Here is a 19,936-nt window from a genome sequence, read left to right as displayed (position 1 = left end):
GTGTTACTTAAGAAAAGAAGAGAGAAAATGCATGTCGGAAAAAAAATGTTTAATCTCTCTTTATTGAAACTCAATTGATAACATTCACAAAAGACAAAGGGTAAAAAACATTGATAGACATTTTAGTAACTATATTAAAGAAATTACTAAAGAAAATATGTACTATATTAAAGAAAATGAGTATAATCATTTCTTTTTATTTAAGAGGAAATCTTAACCAACAAATAATAACATTTCAAAGAAAAGTGAAGCAATATATTTTTCTTTTAAATCAAAGAGATTCATTTATAAATTTTAAAATATTATAAAAATATTTTTCATTAGAGCGTTTTTCTAACTATATTTTAAAATTTTATTTTGAGAATTATAAACAATAAATTCACAATGAAAATAAAATATCTATTTATCAAAAATTCGAAAAATACATTTTTCACATAAAATTTGTCATTTGAAACTTTTATTTCGGAAGTGAAATATGCTTTTAAATTTCCAAAAGTTAATTAAAGAATTTCTACTTTTATATAATTATATATTTATTTATATATATAAGTAAAATATATATAAATAATAAAAACTACACACTGGATATTTCTCTTAAAAAATTATTAAAATATGACTATTTTTTACAAATAATTTTAACAAGAAAATAATAAATCATTCTCAATTTAAAAAAAAATTCATTTTGAAATAGTTAAATCTAAATGTAAAAAATATCTAACTTTTAAAAATATCGCTATAAAAATATACTCGCTATAAAAATATACTTGCTTTAAAAATATACTATATTTTTTTTAAATGAATTCTAAATGTTGGGTATCAAATTTTAACAATAAAGCAGTTGGAGAACACAGATCGGACAAGAAGTCTGAGAGATTTTTTACACCTTGAGGAACACAAATATAGAGTGAATGATTCGATATTCTTTGTGATGAAGTGAGAACCGCAAATCCAACGTCCAGATCCTCACATTTAATGAATCAGAACCGTTTAGGTTCTTGGTAGTGGTACTCTATTTAGTTCATGAGAAAGAAAAAAATGGTACAATTCGTGATCGCGAATCAGTCAATCACAAAAGTATGAGATTAGTAGTATGTCTCCTTCTCGATCCAGGAATCCGGTGGTCTGTGACGGAGGATGTATCGCCTGATCTCGTCGTAGATGAAGATGAGCAAAGAGAAAGGAAGAGCGACCAGCCACCACTGGAATTTCAAAGGATACATCCGAAGACCACGGTCCATACCGGGGCAATAAGACAAGAAAGCGGCCAGGGCTGTCTCGAAGAACAAACCGAAGTTTAAGACGTGATTCCTGAAAAAAGAATTTTAGCTTATTTTACAATTCACGTAGGTGAGTTACCCTTTAGAATTAAAATTGTGTATTGTTAAATTAATGTCCACTTTGGATACTACTCGAGAGCCATCTCTAGATAACTGAGTGGAGACGTGATGAGTACAATACCTATGCCAACGCACGAACCCCAAGGCCAAATACGGAGTGATTCAAATTAGCCTACCAGACCTCCAATAATACCCCCTCTCTCTCTTGTCAGATATCCGGAAATAAAATATAGTATTCTGTCTTAGATGGCAATAAAATAACTATTGTGTATTTTTTTCTATCCCAAAGTACCATTCGACTGAACTCTGCACTCAGTTTCGGAGATCAGAAGAAAGAAAATACCTCGTTCCTTCAATTCCACTAAAAAATTGTTTGAAAGATTTGAAGATGATTTATTTAAGCAAGAATGTTGAGAATGATAAAAATCGAATTGAACAAAAACAAAATGCTAAAAATATTACATTCACAGAAAGAATTATATATATATATATATATATATATATATATATATATATATATATATATATATATATATATATATATATATATATATATATATATATATATATATATATATATATATATATATATATATATATATGTAATAGATTTCGAATCCTGTCGGCTAATTAATATGTAACATTATTTTGGTTGAATCAGAATGCAGAAGGTTTAACAAACAGTGAAGAGACTTTGTATCTTTATTTTCGTTTTATTCTATTCCGAGTGGCAGGCATGATTTTTTACAAGAAGGCGCAGCGCGGCACAAAAGCAGAAGTAAGAAAGAAGGCAAAAAGGACAGAAACAAATGATCACTAGTCTTATATAACATAGGATTTCCGGCCACGTGCAGATGAAATACATATGATGACCTTTGACAAGGGCAAAAGTATCACTTTCATTTGATCCTATACTGATGGCGCATTATTTTTACAAAGGAATTAAATTAAACCGAAAGTGGAATTGGATCACGAAATAAGAGAATATTTTTAGAATGAAGTTACGCTGGGCTAAATTAAGATAAAATCTTGGAAATTAATTTGGATTAAATTAAGAGTTTAAAATATCATTACATATATATATATATATATATATATATATATATATATATATATATATATATATATATATATATATATTAAAAACCCGATAACTCTTATATTTTTTCTTATAATTAACTTATCAACATGTGTAAACGCTGAAAACAACGATTGAAGTCTTTAATCAAAGATTAAAAATTCCTTTCTCTCCTTATTAAGGTACGAGTGACTACGTTGGAAAAATGAGCTAATTTTAGAGAACTAATATTTCAAACTAAAGAATTTAAATACATGTCCACTTTTTTTCTAAGAGATAGTTTATAAAAGCAAAGAGAACGGAATTCAATCATAGTGACTGACCTAACGATATGGTATTTTGCTGTACGAACAATTAATTCGTTTTACTAAACAAGCAATATTAAATGTTTTAAAGAACATTTAAAATAACTAAATCAAATTTAAATTTATTAGCACTATTTTTTATTAATATTATGTATGTATGTGCCTCTCGAGGTATACTTACGTCATTCCTTGATGAATGAGAGAATTCCTTCTCGTTTTGCAAATGATGAGATCGGCCCACTGCACAATCACAATGGAGACGAAGAAAGCAGTATGGCAAGTGTATTCCAGAACTTTCCTGTCGTGGTAAGTCTAAAGAAAAAGATTTAAGGGTCAGAAAATTACAGGAAATTATTCTGTGATATACTAATTTTTTAAATATAACACAATTAAGAGCAAACCGATTGGAATAAACAATTCACAGCAAAGCATTAGATGAGATTCTTTCGTTGTTAATTGAAGTTTACCGAAAATGTTTTTAAGTCAGATCTTCCCAAGTGGCAATATATAAAGTGGTTAATTGTTAATGAACCTCTTTACCTTGTTAATGAATCATAATTGTGAACAGTTCGAAGATTATGCTCCTTGCACAAACTATTCATCAATTTTAGATTTTGAGGGTAATTTCGTTGATTCTTTAGATAATTTAATAATTTTACATCTTAATAACAACAAACTGATTAGGTAATTTATTGTTCCATGATGGGAATTTTTTACAATAATATGATTGCTTTTAACAGCTTCTACAAAAATATCTGGAATTTTCTATTTAACCTTTAAATATTTAGATAATAAATGTTCATGTAGATATGTTTTTGCATTTCATCGCTTTTGTATAAGGTATACAAATGTGAAACTCTTCATATTTCCATCCTAAGAAACCATTAAATGCCTCTCTTTAATTCCTCTTTATAAATCTAAAAATACCTTCCAATCTAACAATTCCCTTATCAGTAGATAAAGCAATAGCATTATATTATGTCGAACTTAATGACGAACTTAAACAGTGCGATTTCAGGCGGTGTCCATCTACATACATTCTCGAAAGATTTCCTTCTTAAACACAAATATCTGATACAGGAGCACATGCCCTGATCCTTGTTCATATTACAAACATTCAACCAAGTTAAGTTCACAAGATTTCCTTTATCAACTTGCTTTCACTCGTGAGGCAATTAGCAGACCATCACTCTAGCCTTTGGATACAATGGACATATCAACGAAAGAATGCTATTGCCTTTTGTCTATCTCGTTCTCTATAGGCCACATACGCACCTCCATTGTGATTAGCAAAATAGTATATTACTCCACCCAGTCAATACTTAATTTGGCTCTTTAGATTTATTTATTAAAGAAAAGGTAAAGGTAAAGAAATTCTCTGCGAAGGGTGGAATAACCTGTAATGTCGCAAATTTGCTGTTAATTTAAGAATACGATGTACTATGTCGAAAAGATCAATCAATGATCACCGTACATTAGACGATCCCTTTTAACACCTGAACGGAAAATCTGCACTGTATTAGTTAAGGGATATACAAACGTGCGCTGTGATGATATCAATTGCATTTTTTTGTACTGACTATCTTTCATACAATGAAGAATAAATTTCCAAAAATAGCATAAAAGCAGACGAATCAAGCCAAATATATTATCATGCAATGGCATTTCAAGCCGGAGGTCCGAATCTCCTTTTAACTTTCTCTTATACAAAGTATATACTCGTCGAAAAATTCGAACCTAAAATTTTGACAAATATCCGCATTTCAAACCTCCTTGAGTTAGCACATTTTTAGCATTATGTATGTGTGTACGACACTCTGTCTGTTTGCGACACACATTGCTCAAAGATATCTTTGAGCGAGATGGATGAAATTTGGTATATGTATTTACAGCAAATGTGTGCATTGTTATCAAATTTTGAGCAAATTCTGTTTCTAGTAAGCCTATCTGTCCGACTGTTCAAATATAAGTTAAAACGCTAACTACAAAGCTAAGAGAGCTAGACAAAAAAAATTCAATACACAGATTTAACATTTAAAATGTAGACATCAAATTTTGAGTTAAATCCAACAAGAGAATGACTATCTGTTGGTATATACCATCAAAAATATGTAACAGAAATAACTCAAAAAAGAAAGGACTTAAATATATAAAAATTATCAAGTGATTTTTGTGACTACAAGTGTAGTACTGAGTCAAAATTTTGTTTCAATCAGTTGGGGTAAATACATCTAAAACACAAATTCGATTTTCCTGTGCTATTAACTGCTCGTCATTGATTAATTGCTAGGAAACTCGCAAAGGATCATACGGCTGATTCAAGAAAAATGCTAAATTCATGCCTCAGTTTAATAGTTTGTAACTATTGTACATCATTACAATGCAATGCATTCTTTGGGATAACACCTTTCTTTGAGTGTACGAGAGAAACTATTGGGATCGATAAACCACTCCCGCTGGGATAATTATTAATTGCGTGCCAAGGATTAATCACTAAGAAACTCGCCAAGGATCATACGACAGATTCAATAAAAATGCTAAATTCCAGCCAAATTTTAATAATTTGTAACTATTGTACATCATTACAATGCAATGCATTCTTTGGGATAACACCTTTGTTTGAGTGTACGAGAGAAACTATTGGGATCGAAAAACCACTCCCGCTGGGATAATTATTAATTGCGTGCCAAGGATTAATCACTAAGAAACTCGCCAAGGATCATACGACAGATTCAATAAAAATGCCAAATTCCAGCCAAATTTTAATAATTTGTAACTATTGTACATCACTACAATGCAATGCATTCTTTGGGATAACACCTTTCTTTGAGCGTACGCGAGAAACTATTGGGATCGATAAACCACTCCCGCTGGTTTAATCAATAATCATATTACGAAAAAGAATTTACAATATTTTAGATATCAAACTGATGCTTAGTTTAAATATTCAAAAAACTAAAATGTCAATGTATGCTATAATACAATGTAAGGGAAAAAATGAAAAATCGATGCCTCGTCTAACATCAAGTATAGTTCTGATTCTAAACCCAATAGGAAATGCAGAAAACGTGGGTTGAACGTCACTTTCAAAACAGCGATTTTTGCGTAAAACAGCTTCTTATCATTCAGTAGTCAGCAGATTCAGTTCGATGAGAGGCGAGATGCAAAGCAGAGGAGAGGGAAAGGGAATCTATAGATTCTGTCAGGTTTGTGGAACTCTCGCTATCTCCCATTGACAGAGGGGGAACTATTTTTAGAAAAGTATCGACGGTCGATGCCACTTGTTTTGTTGATCCGAGAGTTTGGAAACGGAATCCCCCACCTACAGCTGATGAAAGAAAGAGGATTGACAAGAAAATTGAAATGGAAGGGAGAGATACATTTGGGTTGGTCTACTTCAACCCCTTGACGATTCCGCAACCGTAGGGACGGTCGGATGGAAAGTCAATCGTTGAATAACATTTTTCTGAATTTAAAGCTCACAGATGAAAGTTGTAGGATGGAACGGTGTTTGCAGAATTGTTTAAAAATTAAATAATAAAAAATGCACAAATAATCGTTAAATTATTTTTCCTAACAAAAATCTTATTTTTTCTATTTTTTATTGATATTTTTATACTCTATATTTAGAGAAAATTATAGGAAAAGTCCTGTTACTTTTTGAATATCATTAATCTTGCTTTCATTTGTAAATAAAATGAAGGTATTATACTTATCCTTTCAAATATAACTAGCTTTAGTATTCCATTATTCTTATTAATCTTTGTAGAAGATATTATACTGTTCTTTTCAGTATTTTGAGACGACCACTTTTTGACGATTCTATTTCATTAAGGGGAGAGACGTGGAAGGATGAGCGCACTTCCGGAATTCTTCGTTGACCTTGATTTTCGCCCCATTAAATACTTTTTTTTGTTCAATTTTTTTCACGTACATGTGAATATCGTATTATTTTATTTAATTCAGTTCGCGGGTAATCCGAGTTTATTTTATTGTTAAATGTAAACATCTCCTCCTTTCATCTTTCCTCTCACCCCTATTTTGTTGAATTAAACCCATCCTAACGCATGCGCAAAAGCGCGGTGGGTCTTAGAATCCGTTGTCAAACAATATGTTGTTTTAAGCTATCTTTTTGAAAGTAAAATTTACCGATAAAAACATTTCTGCAAACTTTGATACTACATATGAATACTAGGGAGGTGGGGGACGCTTTGTAAAACCAAAGTTGGAAATCTAAAGAAGAAAAATGTTAGAAAAATAGTTATTTAAATTACTTTTGATAAATAAAATTTCGTTATATTTACTGTATTTTGTGAATACAATTAAATTATATTTTTCTCTTCATTCTGTTGTTTCTCACCTGTGAATATAATTCTAAACACATCAAATGATTTTATTCGTATAATATTTTATAAATAAAACTGAATTATTTTTTTAGTATTATCTTTATCTTTTTATTCAGATAGAGTTAGAAATACATTTGTTGAAAAGAAAATTAACAATAATTATATAACAAATAATTAATTTCAATTTGATACTGATACTTTTCACTTGTTATATTTTCAAATGATACTTCCAATGAACAAAGTTATTACCTTTTTATCTTTTTTTACATTAACAATTTTATAAGATAAAAAATAAATCTGATTAATTTCTTTCTTATGCTTGGAATTGAGCATGCAAAATAATTTAAGCCAATTTATTTATTAGAAATAAATATTTCAATGCCTGTTGGAGGAATTTGATACTCCTAAAATCCTAAAGAATATTAATTAAGGATATAGGATAATTAAGGATAAAAATTTCAGTTTCGTTTTGAGAATAGTTAGCTGTCTTTCTCATCACTCTGATTACTTGAAATTAATTCTGATAAAAAATATTGGTCGCTTGCACTGCTAAACACTCACTTATCATCCCTTATCTTTGTCATACTTGAGTATATAGATGATTGTTTCTCTTCCATTTAATTTAATGGTCTGTCCCATATTAAATGAGTTTTCAAATTATTTACTTAAGTCTCTTAAAATTCAAACTGGATCTTCTCGCACTTCCATACATTCTTTGAAATTAAAAGCGTAATTACTCCCAAGTTGTCAGTTACTAGATGGCATTTATGCGCTTTATAAAAAAAAAATGTAGGGCGAGATATCCTGGTTGGTAGGGAGTTGGATTTTGCATCCCTCGGGATGTGAGTTCGAAATTCACCGGCCGAAGACTCTCTGTGTATATGGTGACTGGTGCACGTATAAATCTGTCGTAGCCACAAAGTCGAGACAATACCACGAGGGGGGGGGTACTGGATCAGAGGTGATCGTTCTCTGATTCAGGTCTAATCTTACGATCTGTGGATGAGTGAATGAAATGTACGAATGAAGTTCGCCCCGTGAAAAGGGCTGTGACGCATGAATACGTACTCTTGACCCTAAATGGCGCTACTGAAACAAGAGACGCTAAAAACACGGCTTATAATCGCGGGCTTGTCTATGATAAATACTATAAGTACTAACAACAACCTAAAAAAATATTTCGATTTTTTTTTTTTTTTTACTACATCAGTACTCATGCATTTAATGATGCATTCAGTACAGCCTTAATGAACTACACCCGCAATCAAATGACTGTGGGCGCAGTTCATTGATTGTAATTCGTAGTGATTGCAATAACTGTAATTCAAAGTTCAAAAATGGATATCATTTTAACAAATGAAATCGAATTGAACATCTCGAATACCGCCGAAACGAAATCAAGAGACGTACCCATTCTTGGCCATAGGTGTCCGGTAAATCGTTAATAGCTTTAGAATCCCAAGCTTTACGAATTCCGAAGAGGCTGCTGGGCAAGAATCCATTTTCAGCCATTATAACAAAGTAAGTGAAGAAGCCAGCAGCTGCTTGCATCATGCCGATCTGCCCGTATGCCATCGATATCAACCTGCAAGGCAAGAACATAAATACGGATAATGAGCTAGATTACTTGAATCAGTTAATGTTATGCAAATATTACATAATTTCAAATAAATAAGATTATTTGCATTAAGTTAAAAAATTAAATTAATTAATTAAGCAATAACATAAACAGAAATAATTCTGAAAAATACTACACAGTAAACATTTACGAGGAAAGTAAATTTGATTTCAGCAATTATTACCGTTCATTCACAAGTTTATCGTTTTGCGGATCTCGAGGTTTCCGTTTCATAATATCACTTTCTGCTTTTTCGTAGGCCAAAGATATAGCAGGTACCTGAAAAAAAGGCACAATATTTACTTATAGTGAAGAGGAACAACTGTGTATATATGATAATTTACAGTCAGCAATTAAAATGAAATTACAAAACAGACGCTTTTTTACTTTCTTATATATGAAGGCATTTTTGTTGCAAGAAATTCTATCTCAATATTTAGATAACCATCTAACTCTCCGACCCGCCCGAAGGCACACGGATTTAAACCATAAAGCTGAATGACCGGACCGCCGCAACAGCAACTTTGGCGGGAATTGTGATTGAGTCCTAAGGGCCGTCACCGGCCACGGTACAACCCTCCCCGAAGGAAGTACGTCCCGTCATCGATGGGAGGAGCCAGATCCCCCACCTATTAGTGTACCCTCCAGGGTGGCGAGATCCAACCAGCATGCCGGAAGCATCTCATCCTCATTTCGAGGTGCCCCCCCCGGGGGGACTCGATATTTAGATAAAGTTGCTCGTTTCACATCTCCCTGAATCCGAAAAATCATTTTTAGAATCATATCTATCTTTCGCTGGTCATATATATATATACGTCAATTGAAAATTAGAGAAGAGATACATGGAAGAAATCTATTATGTATTCATATCACTAGTGTTAAAGTTATATAACAAATTCTTCTAGTCAAAAATGAAATAACCCACACAAACTAAAATTTTCCTTCTCAAAGATAATTAATTTGATTTTATATTTGTACATTTCTATACCAATTTTGACATCGTGAATTAAAAAGAAAATGTACCTGCTTTTATCTAATAAAAATTTGGAACCCTGAAAAAAACTTGCATTGACGAAGAAAATATATTTATCGAAGTGTTTCTTCAACTTCCTTTGAATGTCTATAAAAAATTTTTCTTTATTAAAAAAAAATAGTAAGCAAATTTAGAGCAATTAATTTTACTTCAAGCAAATAAAATTTGTTTGATGTCGAAGCATACTTTCTTTAAGAAAATGTTTACCTCTCAGTTTCTAGAATGCATCATAACATTGAACTTCTGTTACATTTATCGTTAGAAACTACTCAAATACTTCTTTATATTTAACAACTTATGAAACGATACTTCAAAATCGTGCCACTGTCAGAGTGGTAGTAAATTTGAAAAATACCTAATTCATAATAAGATGTAACTTCTCTTTTTTGTTGTCGTGATTGTTGCGGATTCTTTGATGCGGTGATTTATCACTCTCTGGTTCCAATGAAGGAGAGAGTGCAACGGCAATAAATCTCTTTAACTCAAACAACTCGGGAAAAGAACGAGAAAGAGAAAATTTATTTCCGGGGCAAATGCTTAAAAAAATAGAAAGCTGAGAGATTGAGATAAAGGTGAAGAAGATGAATGCCTGTGATCACGGCCCCTCATCCATCGAAGCAAGAGTTTGACATTGTTTGAAGAACATTTGCAATACTTTTCTTAACAAACGTACATTATGGTTTGATATTGGGTCGAAATGTGTAAGAAGGAATTTATGCCGTGGGGATACAATTTATGTTATATAAAACGTTTTTTATTTATTAATGAATATTTTTAAGGACTACAAATATCCATTGCATAAAACCAGCCTTATTCCAGAACTGGCAGAGCGACATGCATATCAGCAAGGAATTGCTCATTGTAATGGGGCAGGCTGTTGGAGATTTCTCTCTACAAATATGGTTCATTTTCCTTTTGAATTCTTCCTGCTATATATCCTAATTTGAATGCATTATAGTTAATTCGTAAATCCACCTCAGGTGCTATAAAAGGTTATGAACTTTGTCCAATAGGAGATGACATACTTCTCTTTCAAAGTGAATCTTTAATTCATGGATTTATCTAGATATCTAAGACAAAACTGTATTATAATCACCAATTTGTGGTTCTGTGAGATCTATGAGATTTGAGCGTATCTATTCTGCTCAAACTGAGGAAGATCTGAGGAAGACTTCCACCTCCAATGGATCCCATCACACGTAAACATCAGCGACCGTTCATTCTGAGAATGAACGGCCTCTGGTTCTTCGCCTACTTATCAAGAACTATACCTAAATGCAAGATATAAGCTCATTTTAATGTGGCGTATTCCACCTGTGCACCAGTGGTACAGGGGAACATATCCTGGCACTCTTCTGGAAATCAAATGTGATCGTGGCTCTCAGACTGTTCTGGTTGCTGCCACCTTAAGTATCTTTAATTTGAAAGAATAGAAAAATCCATCCCACTTATAAAAAAATACTGTGTCCATCCAGCTTCACCGAATCACATTCTGAGTTGTATCGGACTTTCTAAGGACGACTTAACATCCAATCACCTTATTATCCTTTATCCCCTTTGTTGATCAACAACCTACTGAAGCTGATCTGACATATGTCAGATCTTTTGAGGATAAGCAGTAGCAACAACAACCACACAACAAATATTCATAAATAGCACATGAAGAAAATATTGTAGCTGATGTCTTGCAATCTGTCTTATGGTGGTGGATAAACTTTTGCATTAATTCGGGAATTTTGAGGGATAACAAAAGAAAGGCCTGGCTGAGTGAAAAAGGTTTACTCTGTATTTACCATGTCAGTGCCGAGATCGATGCAGAGGATGGTGACGGTGCCGAGTGGGAGGGGAACATCGGCCAGGATGAACAGCAGGAACGGAGAGATTTCTGGGATGTTACTCGTCAGGGTATAAGCGATCGATTTCTTCAAGTTGTCGAAAATCAGACGACCTGCAATGAAATAAATGATAGACAAGGATGGATTAAAATAATGTAGTACAACTGGATGCTTTGTTTTCGTGGAAATAGATTCATCCAAAGTTTGCAAGAACACCATCATCAGACAGCTACTTCTATTTCTATTAGAAGCTACTATGTACCGCTAGAAAAATGTTTATGTTTTCTTTATGTTTTGTCTTACAAACATCTAATTTTGAGGCTTCTTTTTATACTGTATATGTAATTCAATAAAAAAAAATATAAATTTTAATTTTAAGTTTTTAATTAGAATATTTTTTCTTTAATACTTTTTTGATCATATTATTCTCAATATATTTTGAAAATGAAAATTTTGTTTCAGAATTTTTTTACATTCATTGGTATTTTTACTCTAGATATATCTACAGCTTACATTTATTATCTGCGTTGGTAAATTAAAGTTTCCTTTGAAACTTTTGATTGAAGAGGCCAAGAAATGGGCAAATGTCAACTGTTAATTCTGTTGCCTGCAGAATGTTACTGAAGTAACAATTTTATTCATATACTTATAAAAATTAGAGCTGTATCTTGTATAAGCTTTTGCTGCTTAAAATTTCATTTGGTAAACTTTCATTTTGTAAATCCCGTCATGAACATCTGCTGTAGATTGCTTTTCAAAAAAGTGACCCAATTGTGGAAATGATAGTAATCCCGTACCAGATTATGAGTTTTGATTAATGTATTCAATTTTGAAATCAAATTATTTAAGAATTTCATTTCCAAATTGAATTATATTCATTTTTTCACCTCTCTATACCGACTAACTGCAAATTATTACAGTAATGTCTTAGAATTTAAGAAGTCATTGACTCTAAGGCGTCAAAAAAGCATTTTTCGTCAAACTGGATGACATTTCTTTATTTATCTACAGAATTCAATAAGAGTTGAAAAATGTCACATAGCAGTAACAGTCTGCATCGAAAAGAGTTTCTACACATTACGCCATCTTTTTTATGCTATCGATATTAAACTGATTTGAGCATTTTATATTTTACTTTTCCTTTTCATGTTGATGCGACATAATGCAAATGAATCTCAGATTTTCTTCTTTTCACAAATCTGGACAGAGTAAAAGAAATTGCACCCTAAATACTGAAACTTTTAAATATAATTTTCTTTAAGCTCTAAGAATTTCTATAAGCTCTTCTCTGACATTTCTTACCTTCTTCTACTCCAGTGACGATGGAAGCGAAGTTATCGTCCAAGAGAATCATATCAGCAGCTTGTTTGCTCACATCACTACCGGCTATGCCCATGGCGACACCTGAAAGAGAAATTCACAAATGGGGCTCAGAAAATACAACATTGTTCCAAAAAAGTTAAATCCTAATGGTTAAAAAAAGATTTAGTTTTTCACTATTTCTGAAATAAAATGTAAGATATCGATTTATTGAACAGCGCACAAAAATGATATTATGTTATTCACATTTTTTCAAAACTATAAATATCTTTTTCTATATTTGTCCAAAACTGGAATACCATTTGTTACGAAAGAACGGGTGGAAAGAGAATAGAAAGTAACAAAAATTAAAAGACATTTAAGAGAATATTTCTGGTATTAAAATATCTTGATTATTTAAAAATTTTGCATACACTGTGATAAACGTATAGAGAAAATGTGTAAAGTTGATGAAAAATCAATAGGGTTTCGTCACTTTTTTTATAACTTTTCGTTTTCCCAACTCCCCATACGGATGATATCAATGAATTTTGATAATTTTTTTTTATTGATATAATATATATATATATATATTGATTTATTTTGGATACATTAGTTAATAGACAGATCTGAAGGTTCTTTAAAGGTTCTAGAGGACACGTAAGGTTTTTGTTTTTCATGCCTTCTTATTCAAAGCGCATTAAGGCTCTCTTAACGTGAATTTGAAAGCATCTTGAGTACTACACAGTCAGTTTGAATTTTTTTTTCAATGCTTGGTTTATTTTCCCTTTTTTCTGCTATTAGTCTTAGTATCTTAACATGGATTTGAAGACACTGAATAGCGTTTCATGATATGAAGTAGTATTGTTAATTTTCTTTCTGTCTGACGATGTTGCCATTGATTTCCTTGGCTACAATTAATGTTTGTATCATACTTTATTTTCGAACTTTCATTGTAAGGCGAACTAAAACTATATCTCATATAAAATTTTCAATATTTGTTTACATTATATTTCACCTAAATTTAAATTTATTCTTCTTATATTTTGGGCGAAAGTAGTTTAATTAAAGAGGTTTTTTTAATTCATTACAACATTATTAATTTTTTTGATTTATGCAACTAAGTGTATGTCAAAGTGGTAAATATAAATGAGAATGCTTTTTTATGATAGCAAAAATATTCTTCTTGAAGCTTCAAAGTATTACAACAATAAATCATGCTAAGAAAAGTAATGTATATAAATTAGCATATATATATATATACTCCATAGCAGCACACATAGATTATACAAAATCATCTGATATTAAACAATATTTATAATATTGTATAATATCGTTGAATATCGAACAATATAGTATCGCACATTATTGTCCAATATTGTGCAACAGGCTGTTTAATTTATAATTTTAATTCCAAAACAACTATTTAAACTTATTTAAGCCATCCTTTAGAAAACAACATTTGACCTCATATAAAATAGAGTAACAAGACATTTTAAATTAAATTCTTTCAAAGAAGTAGAAAACAATACGAATTAAAACACATATTTATCTGACAACGGCTCATTGCGTCCCACATGAACCCAAGCAACAAAGAAGCTTCTCAAACGCAAACTAATGGTCATCTTCTGGTTATGAACATAAATAGAGATTAAAGCTCCGATAGAAATCCTTGAATAATTCAACAGCTGTGAAGAAAGTGCTGTCAAGTGCAGGCGACGATTTCATTTTTATTGACGCAGAAAGAGGGGGTGGAGGGAGAATACTTCCCGCCAAGAATGAGCTCATAAACAGGGAGGGTTATCCAAAACTCGCAATATTTCTGGAGGCGCTTAAAAAATAATTATGTTAATCATGTTGTTTTCTTTATTTCAGATAAGAATGATTATAATAATGATTTTTTTTCCTTCGTTTATGTGTTAGGAAATAATTGCATACTTAAAATTATTTTTTATGTTGATATAAATAAAAAAAAAACATGTGAAAATGATCTGGAACAATGGTTAATGTTGTATAAGCTTTGACGTTTTCTTTAGTAGCAAGTTGGAAAGTAACAGCTTGTTTCGCTTTTTTTAATATAATGAGAGAATTAAATCTGGTTATCACCTTAACTGGAAATATTTAATTGTTATTTTTTTCTTATGAATAGTACGAATACAGGAACAGTATAATTTGCTTTTTTTGTGCAGGTTAATACAATAGTAGTACACTAAGGTATAATAATTTCATTTTACTTTAGTTAGGTAATTTATCTACTTAATTTCGAACTACTTAGCATGTTGTTTCACTTTCACCTCCTTTTACATCAACCTTAGAGTGACAAATAACTTTCTAGCTAGTGAGAAGAAATAAGGAAAAGAAGTGCACTCTATATGCGATCAAAGAACTAACAGACCTCATCTTCGAATGAATAGAAAAAGAGAAATTACTTTATTTAAAATTTTCTTTTAAAAAAGAATTTGTGATTTTATTTCTAGTTTGCTTTCTAAATGCTTAAATTTGAAGAATATTTATTTTAAATTAATTTCGTTGATGTTTTTCCAAAGTAGCACAAGTTTCCCAAATATAAAATTATACAGAACTATACCCTCAGTATAATTTGATTCATTGTTCAAAATGCTGCAATATTGTACAATATAATTCTAGCATTTATTGATATTATCGGCATTTATTAATACTTTATTTCATTATTTAATTTGCTTCGGGAGTCATCGAAATATGTAGAAGTGAGATGGAGCTCTGAAAATTTTCGAAATAGTTCAAAAATGGAAAAATTTTGAGATCTAATTGATCTTTCTGATACTCACTAAGGCTTAGTCATTTCAGATAGAATATTCATTTATCTTATTTGAATATACTAACCAATAATTAGCAATATTTTATGTTCGTGATTTTTGCTCTGCTTTAAACCCTTACCTATATCAGCTTTCTTCAACGCTGGAGAATCATTGACACCGTCGCCTGTGACCGCCACTATGTGTCCTTGTCTCTGGCATCCTTCCACGATGATCAACTTCTGCTGAGGGGATGTCCTGGCAAACACGATTTCGGTGTGCTGAGTCAAAAGCATGTCCAGATCGGCTGCAGTCATGTCACGTAGCTCGGAACCATGTACAACAGCAGCTTTCGCTTCCCTAAAAAAATATTAAAAAAAAAAAAAAAAAAAGGTCAACCAGAAAAACTTATAACGTGTGGTTGCTACGCGATCTCCTATTGTATAAACTTTGAATTCGCTTTGTAGTCAAGAATTAGTTCTGACCATAAATATACATACACGAAATGTATGCCCGTGTATGTTCATATTTTTATCTTTCAGGATTCAGAATCATTTTTACATTGTTTTTCTCAAATACTGCTCAAATGGAAAATGCTTACTTTCGCTCTAGCACATACCATATCTCACTAACAAAAAGTCTATGAATGTATAGGGACATCTGATGGTGCTCATGTGGTCAGAAAAGTATCTGAACATGTATTATTGAGGGCAAATACGTAGAATAAGCTCATATTTACAAGTAGAATAAGACAATATTTTGAAATATTAAGAAAAAGATTATAGAATAATACCCTTTTCACCTGGATTTTAAAGTCAAGCTACACTCGCCAAAATCTTGGCGAAACGCAACATCCAAATTTCTCCAAAATCTTTAATATTGAATATCACAAACATCTTTTTTGCTATAATCTGTCAAATTTATCAAAAACTCATTCGTTCCCTCAACTTTCGAATGATAGAATAGGGTTGTTGTTTATTTTGCAAACTTTATAACTTTTAAAAATTTTAAATTTTCAGAAAAAAATTAATTTCAAATTTCTATATATTTTGCGATTTGTAGCATATTTATTTTAATGCTATTAACCTGCGAGAGGTGAATAGAGGACAGGCTTCTATAGTATTTTATGATCCATATAGATGGTTCAATGACCCCTTTTCGTTTAACAGATTAGGTTAAATTCATTTTGTATAGAAATGTTTGTTAAACCATTTAAAAAAAACACATTTGGTAAGAAAGCAACTATCAACGGTGATAATAAAATTATTTAAATAGATTTGGTTCTTCTCCCATTTAAATTCGTTTAAATTTTTCATAATGAAGAAAACAACTCTTAACAACTCTGTTATGAAGATAGAATTCCAGAATTTTTCCTAACTTTCATTCTATCTTATCTTTACATCAGTTTCGGATAAGAATTCTTTTCTTTTTATTTTATAAGAATTCCATTTTTTTAATTTCTAAATTGTTTTATTACTTTACACGAGTTTAATTAAAATCAAATGATAAGCATTAAATCTTGACTGCAATATTTCCAAAATGGTTTTTCTTTCCTAAGATCGATATTTTAACTTGCTTAAACTTTTTCTGCCCATTTTTTTGTAAGAAGGAAATTAGTTCCTGAGAATATTTCGCCGCCCTTTCAGTTTCGCCTTTCACTTCCTTCCTGTCACTGGTAAAGGCATTTACATCGAGTTACCACTGTCTTATTTTTCGTCTTTAAAGCATGATTAAATTAAGATAAACAGTTTGACGCTTAATTAAATTATTCGTCACATTGATTTTGACAATGAAGTGTCAAATTTGAAAATGACAAGATTAGTATTAATGTAAATTAATTAAAGAAATATAAATTTATTTCATGTCACTAAATAACTGCAACACGTTTATTTCTTCCAGCGTATGTTCCTATGAAATACATATGAAGACGTATTTTATAGGAATTCTATACATGAGACAAGACAATAAAATTCGCATATGGGCGACCCTAAATCGGTCATCATGTATTCAAATCCAGATATGTGGCTGGCATTAAAGCATGCCACCTCACAGTTGCCATTTTATCGCGTTATAAATTATAAGGATAGAAAAAAAAGGTCCTAACTATTACAAATAAAAATAATCTTCTGAATCTATAGCATAAATTGGACATCATGATAATCTCTATGCAATTATTTCTTACAAACTAAGTGTCTAAATACCCAACATATTAAAAATCGGATAATAATAAAACAACTTATTATTGCCTGCCCTATGAGAAATAAAAGAAGCATAATTTTAGTATTTTTAACACATAAATTTAATCAAGTAGATCGAGAAATTCATTATCTGAATTACGTATTCAGTAACTAATACGTAATTCAGTAACTACAGGCTATAAAAACGCAGAAACAAATTTTCATTTCTTGGTTCGCATTGATCGGCAGCTTCATAAAAATTTCTCTCTGTGATACTCATTTTTATTTTCTTATTTATAATTACTCTTTGGGCATCGGCTCTACGTTTTTTTGGTTATCCTAGACATCAATAAAAAATTGAAACTTTTGAACCCATTGGAAAGAAGGCCTCTAATTAACTGATGGGGGTCAAAAGAACAGATTGTAAGATGTTGTTGCTAGTTTTTCTCCCTGTCTTGCATTATAAATAAATTTTATAAAATCTAGTATGAAATATATATATTTTTTTAAAGCATTTCTCTTTCTGAATTAAAAACTGTTTTTATCATTTTATTTTTGGCTAAAAAAAAAATATGTTTGCCCCTTTCTTCGAAAGCAGTAGTGGTCTCTACGAAACTTTTCAGCGTGCTATTCAATAAAAATCTCATGTCTTTTTCACTATATAAAATTATACATTTTGGATAAAGTCGCGAATATCTTGCATGACATTTGCAAACACTAGTTATGAAATATAAATCTTTGACGTGAATCTAGCATTTTACAGAATATGCATGCATTTGCTTCTTTTTTACCAGTCTATAGAAATCAAAATTTGACATGGAACTACTGTTGTAATTACAAGATCACATGTTATATTAAAGTAATTGATTTATAAGTTATTGCGTTCATATGCATGCGAAAGTACAAATCGATACATGATCAACTGTTTGATTAATTTGATTCCGAATTTTATAGGAATCCATATGTTAAATCTTAAATCTCTTCCACGTTTTATCAATCTAGCTTTTTGCATTTTACAATTACTAAATTTCTTTTGCCCTCAAATAACCAGTCAAACCGACTTTCTATGAATGGCTTCCGTTGAAAATGTGCAAAATTCTCCAAATTGGTCGTAAGTCTATACACCAAATTTCATTCGATTTAGCTCAAAGCATTTCTGAATTATCATATTCACACGCAGCAAGACTGGCAAAGTGCCAAAAATGCGCTTTTAGATATATTGATGTGCCGAATTTTATCTATTTAGCTCCCCTCGTTTTATAGTTGTCATGTTAACTTATATTCGAATAGCGCACAGTCAGACAGACTTCCTAATAGTGGATTTTGCTCGAAATTCGATAGAAATCTGAAGATTAGGTGTCAAGGCCGTATACAAAATTTCAGCCATCTAGCTCAAAGCGTTTTTGAGTTATTTTTGCCACAGATAGACAGACAGAAGGACATTTTCCAAAAAAATTGTTTCCTGATCTCAAAGAGGTCTGAAACATAAATATTCCTTAAAATCTCAAACTCGAATTTTTTGACGATTAAATACTTCGTATACGAGAAAATAAAAAAAGTATTTCACTTTCCATTTCCTTTTCTCACCTCCATTGATAACTGATTGATAATTCACAATTTCAGAGATATCATGGCATGTTAATGATGACGAATCGCTTACTTTACGCATTTACAGAGCACTGCTCGCGATAGATATCATCGATGATTCATTTAATGTCAGCTCTACTCGTCGCTGATAATACAAATTTGCTAAGCCTGAATATGGATCTGCTCTCCGATAATGGTTAATGCCCCTGCAAATTGATCCGTAAATATTTTCCCAGCTTTCTCTGAGAAACATATTCGAATGTTGCCTCTCAGAATGGACTCTCGTTGCATGGGTGGAAACATTTGAGATCGATTAAATATGGACAAAGTTGCATCGTAACGAGGAAAATATCTATTCAGTTATGATAATTCAGCTTTGAAAATCGATTGGGATTGTAATTTTGAAATTAAATAACATTTCATATAATATTCTCTGTAAATGAAAATATTTCGATCTCAATAAATCTCTTTTGTACTATGTGAAATCCAGACAGCGAAAAAAAACATTCAAAAACTTTATTAAATTGTTAGGAATATTGTTTTTCAA

At 31.2% G+C, this 19,936-nt stretch overlaps 1 protein-coding gene across 2 annotated transcripts in view; it reads right to left on the bottom strand.

The window, feature by feature from the left end:
• Positions 1–460: 460 nt before the first annotated feature.
• Positions 461–19,936, bottom strand: part of LOC129984347 (sodium/potassium-transporting ATPase subunit alpha-like) — a 90,769-nt gene continuing 71,293 nt past the window's right edge. Inside the window, exons 14-20 of one of the 2 annotated variants that reach the window (XM_056094213.1) lie at positions 15,768–15,985; positions 12,855–12,956; positions 11,511–11,665; positions 8,869–8,963; positions 8,477–8,651; positions 2,902–3,032; positions 461–1,308 (exon numbers count right to left, since the gene is read on the bottom strand). In XM_056094213.1, coding sequence (XP_055950188.1) covers positions 1,083–1,308; positions 2,902–3,032; positions 8,477–8,651; positions 8,869–8,963; positions 11,511–11,665; positions 12,855–12,956; positions 15,768–15,985 — 1,102 coding nt within the window. In that variant the 3' untranslated portion in view covers positions 461–1,082. The remainder of the gene's footprint in view (positions 1,309–2,901; positions 3,033–8,476; positions 8,652–8,868; positions 8,964–11,510; positions 11,666–12,854; positions 12,957–15,767; positions 15,986–19,936) is intronic. The other variant, XM_056094212.1, reaches the window with a different exon arrangement.

Source organism: Argiope bruennichi, chromosome 9 (genome assembly GCF_947563725.1).
Source record: "Argiope bruennichi chromosome 9, qqArgBrue1.1, whole genome shotgun sequence".
In the NCBI taxonomy this organism is placed as follows: Eukaryota; Metazoa; Arthropoda; class Arachnida; order Araneae; family Araneidae; genus Argiope; species Argiope bruennichi.
The sequence above is the reverse complement of the archived record's forward strand: the minus strand, read 5'-3'. Positions and strand labels throughout refer to the sequence as shown.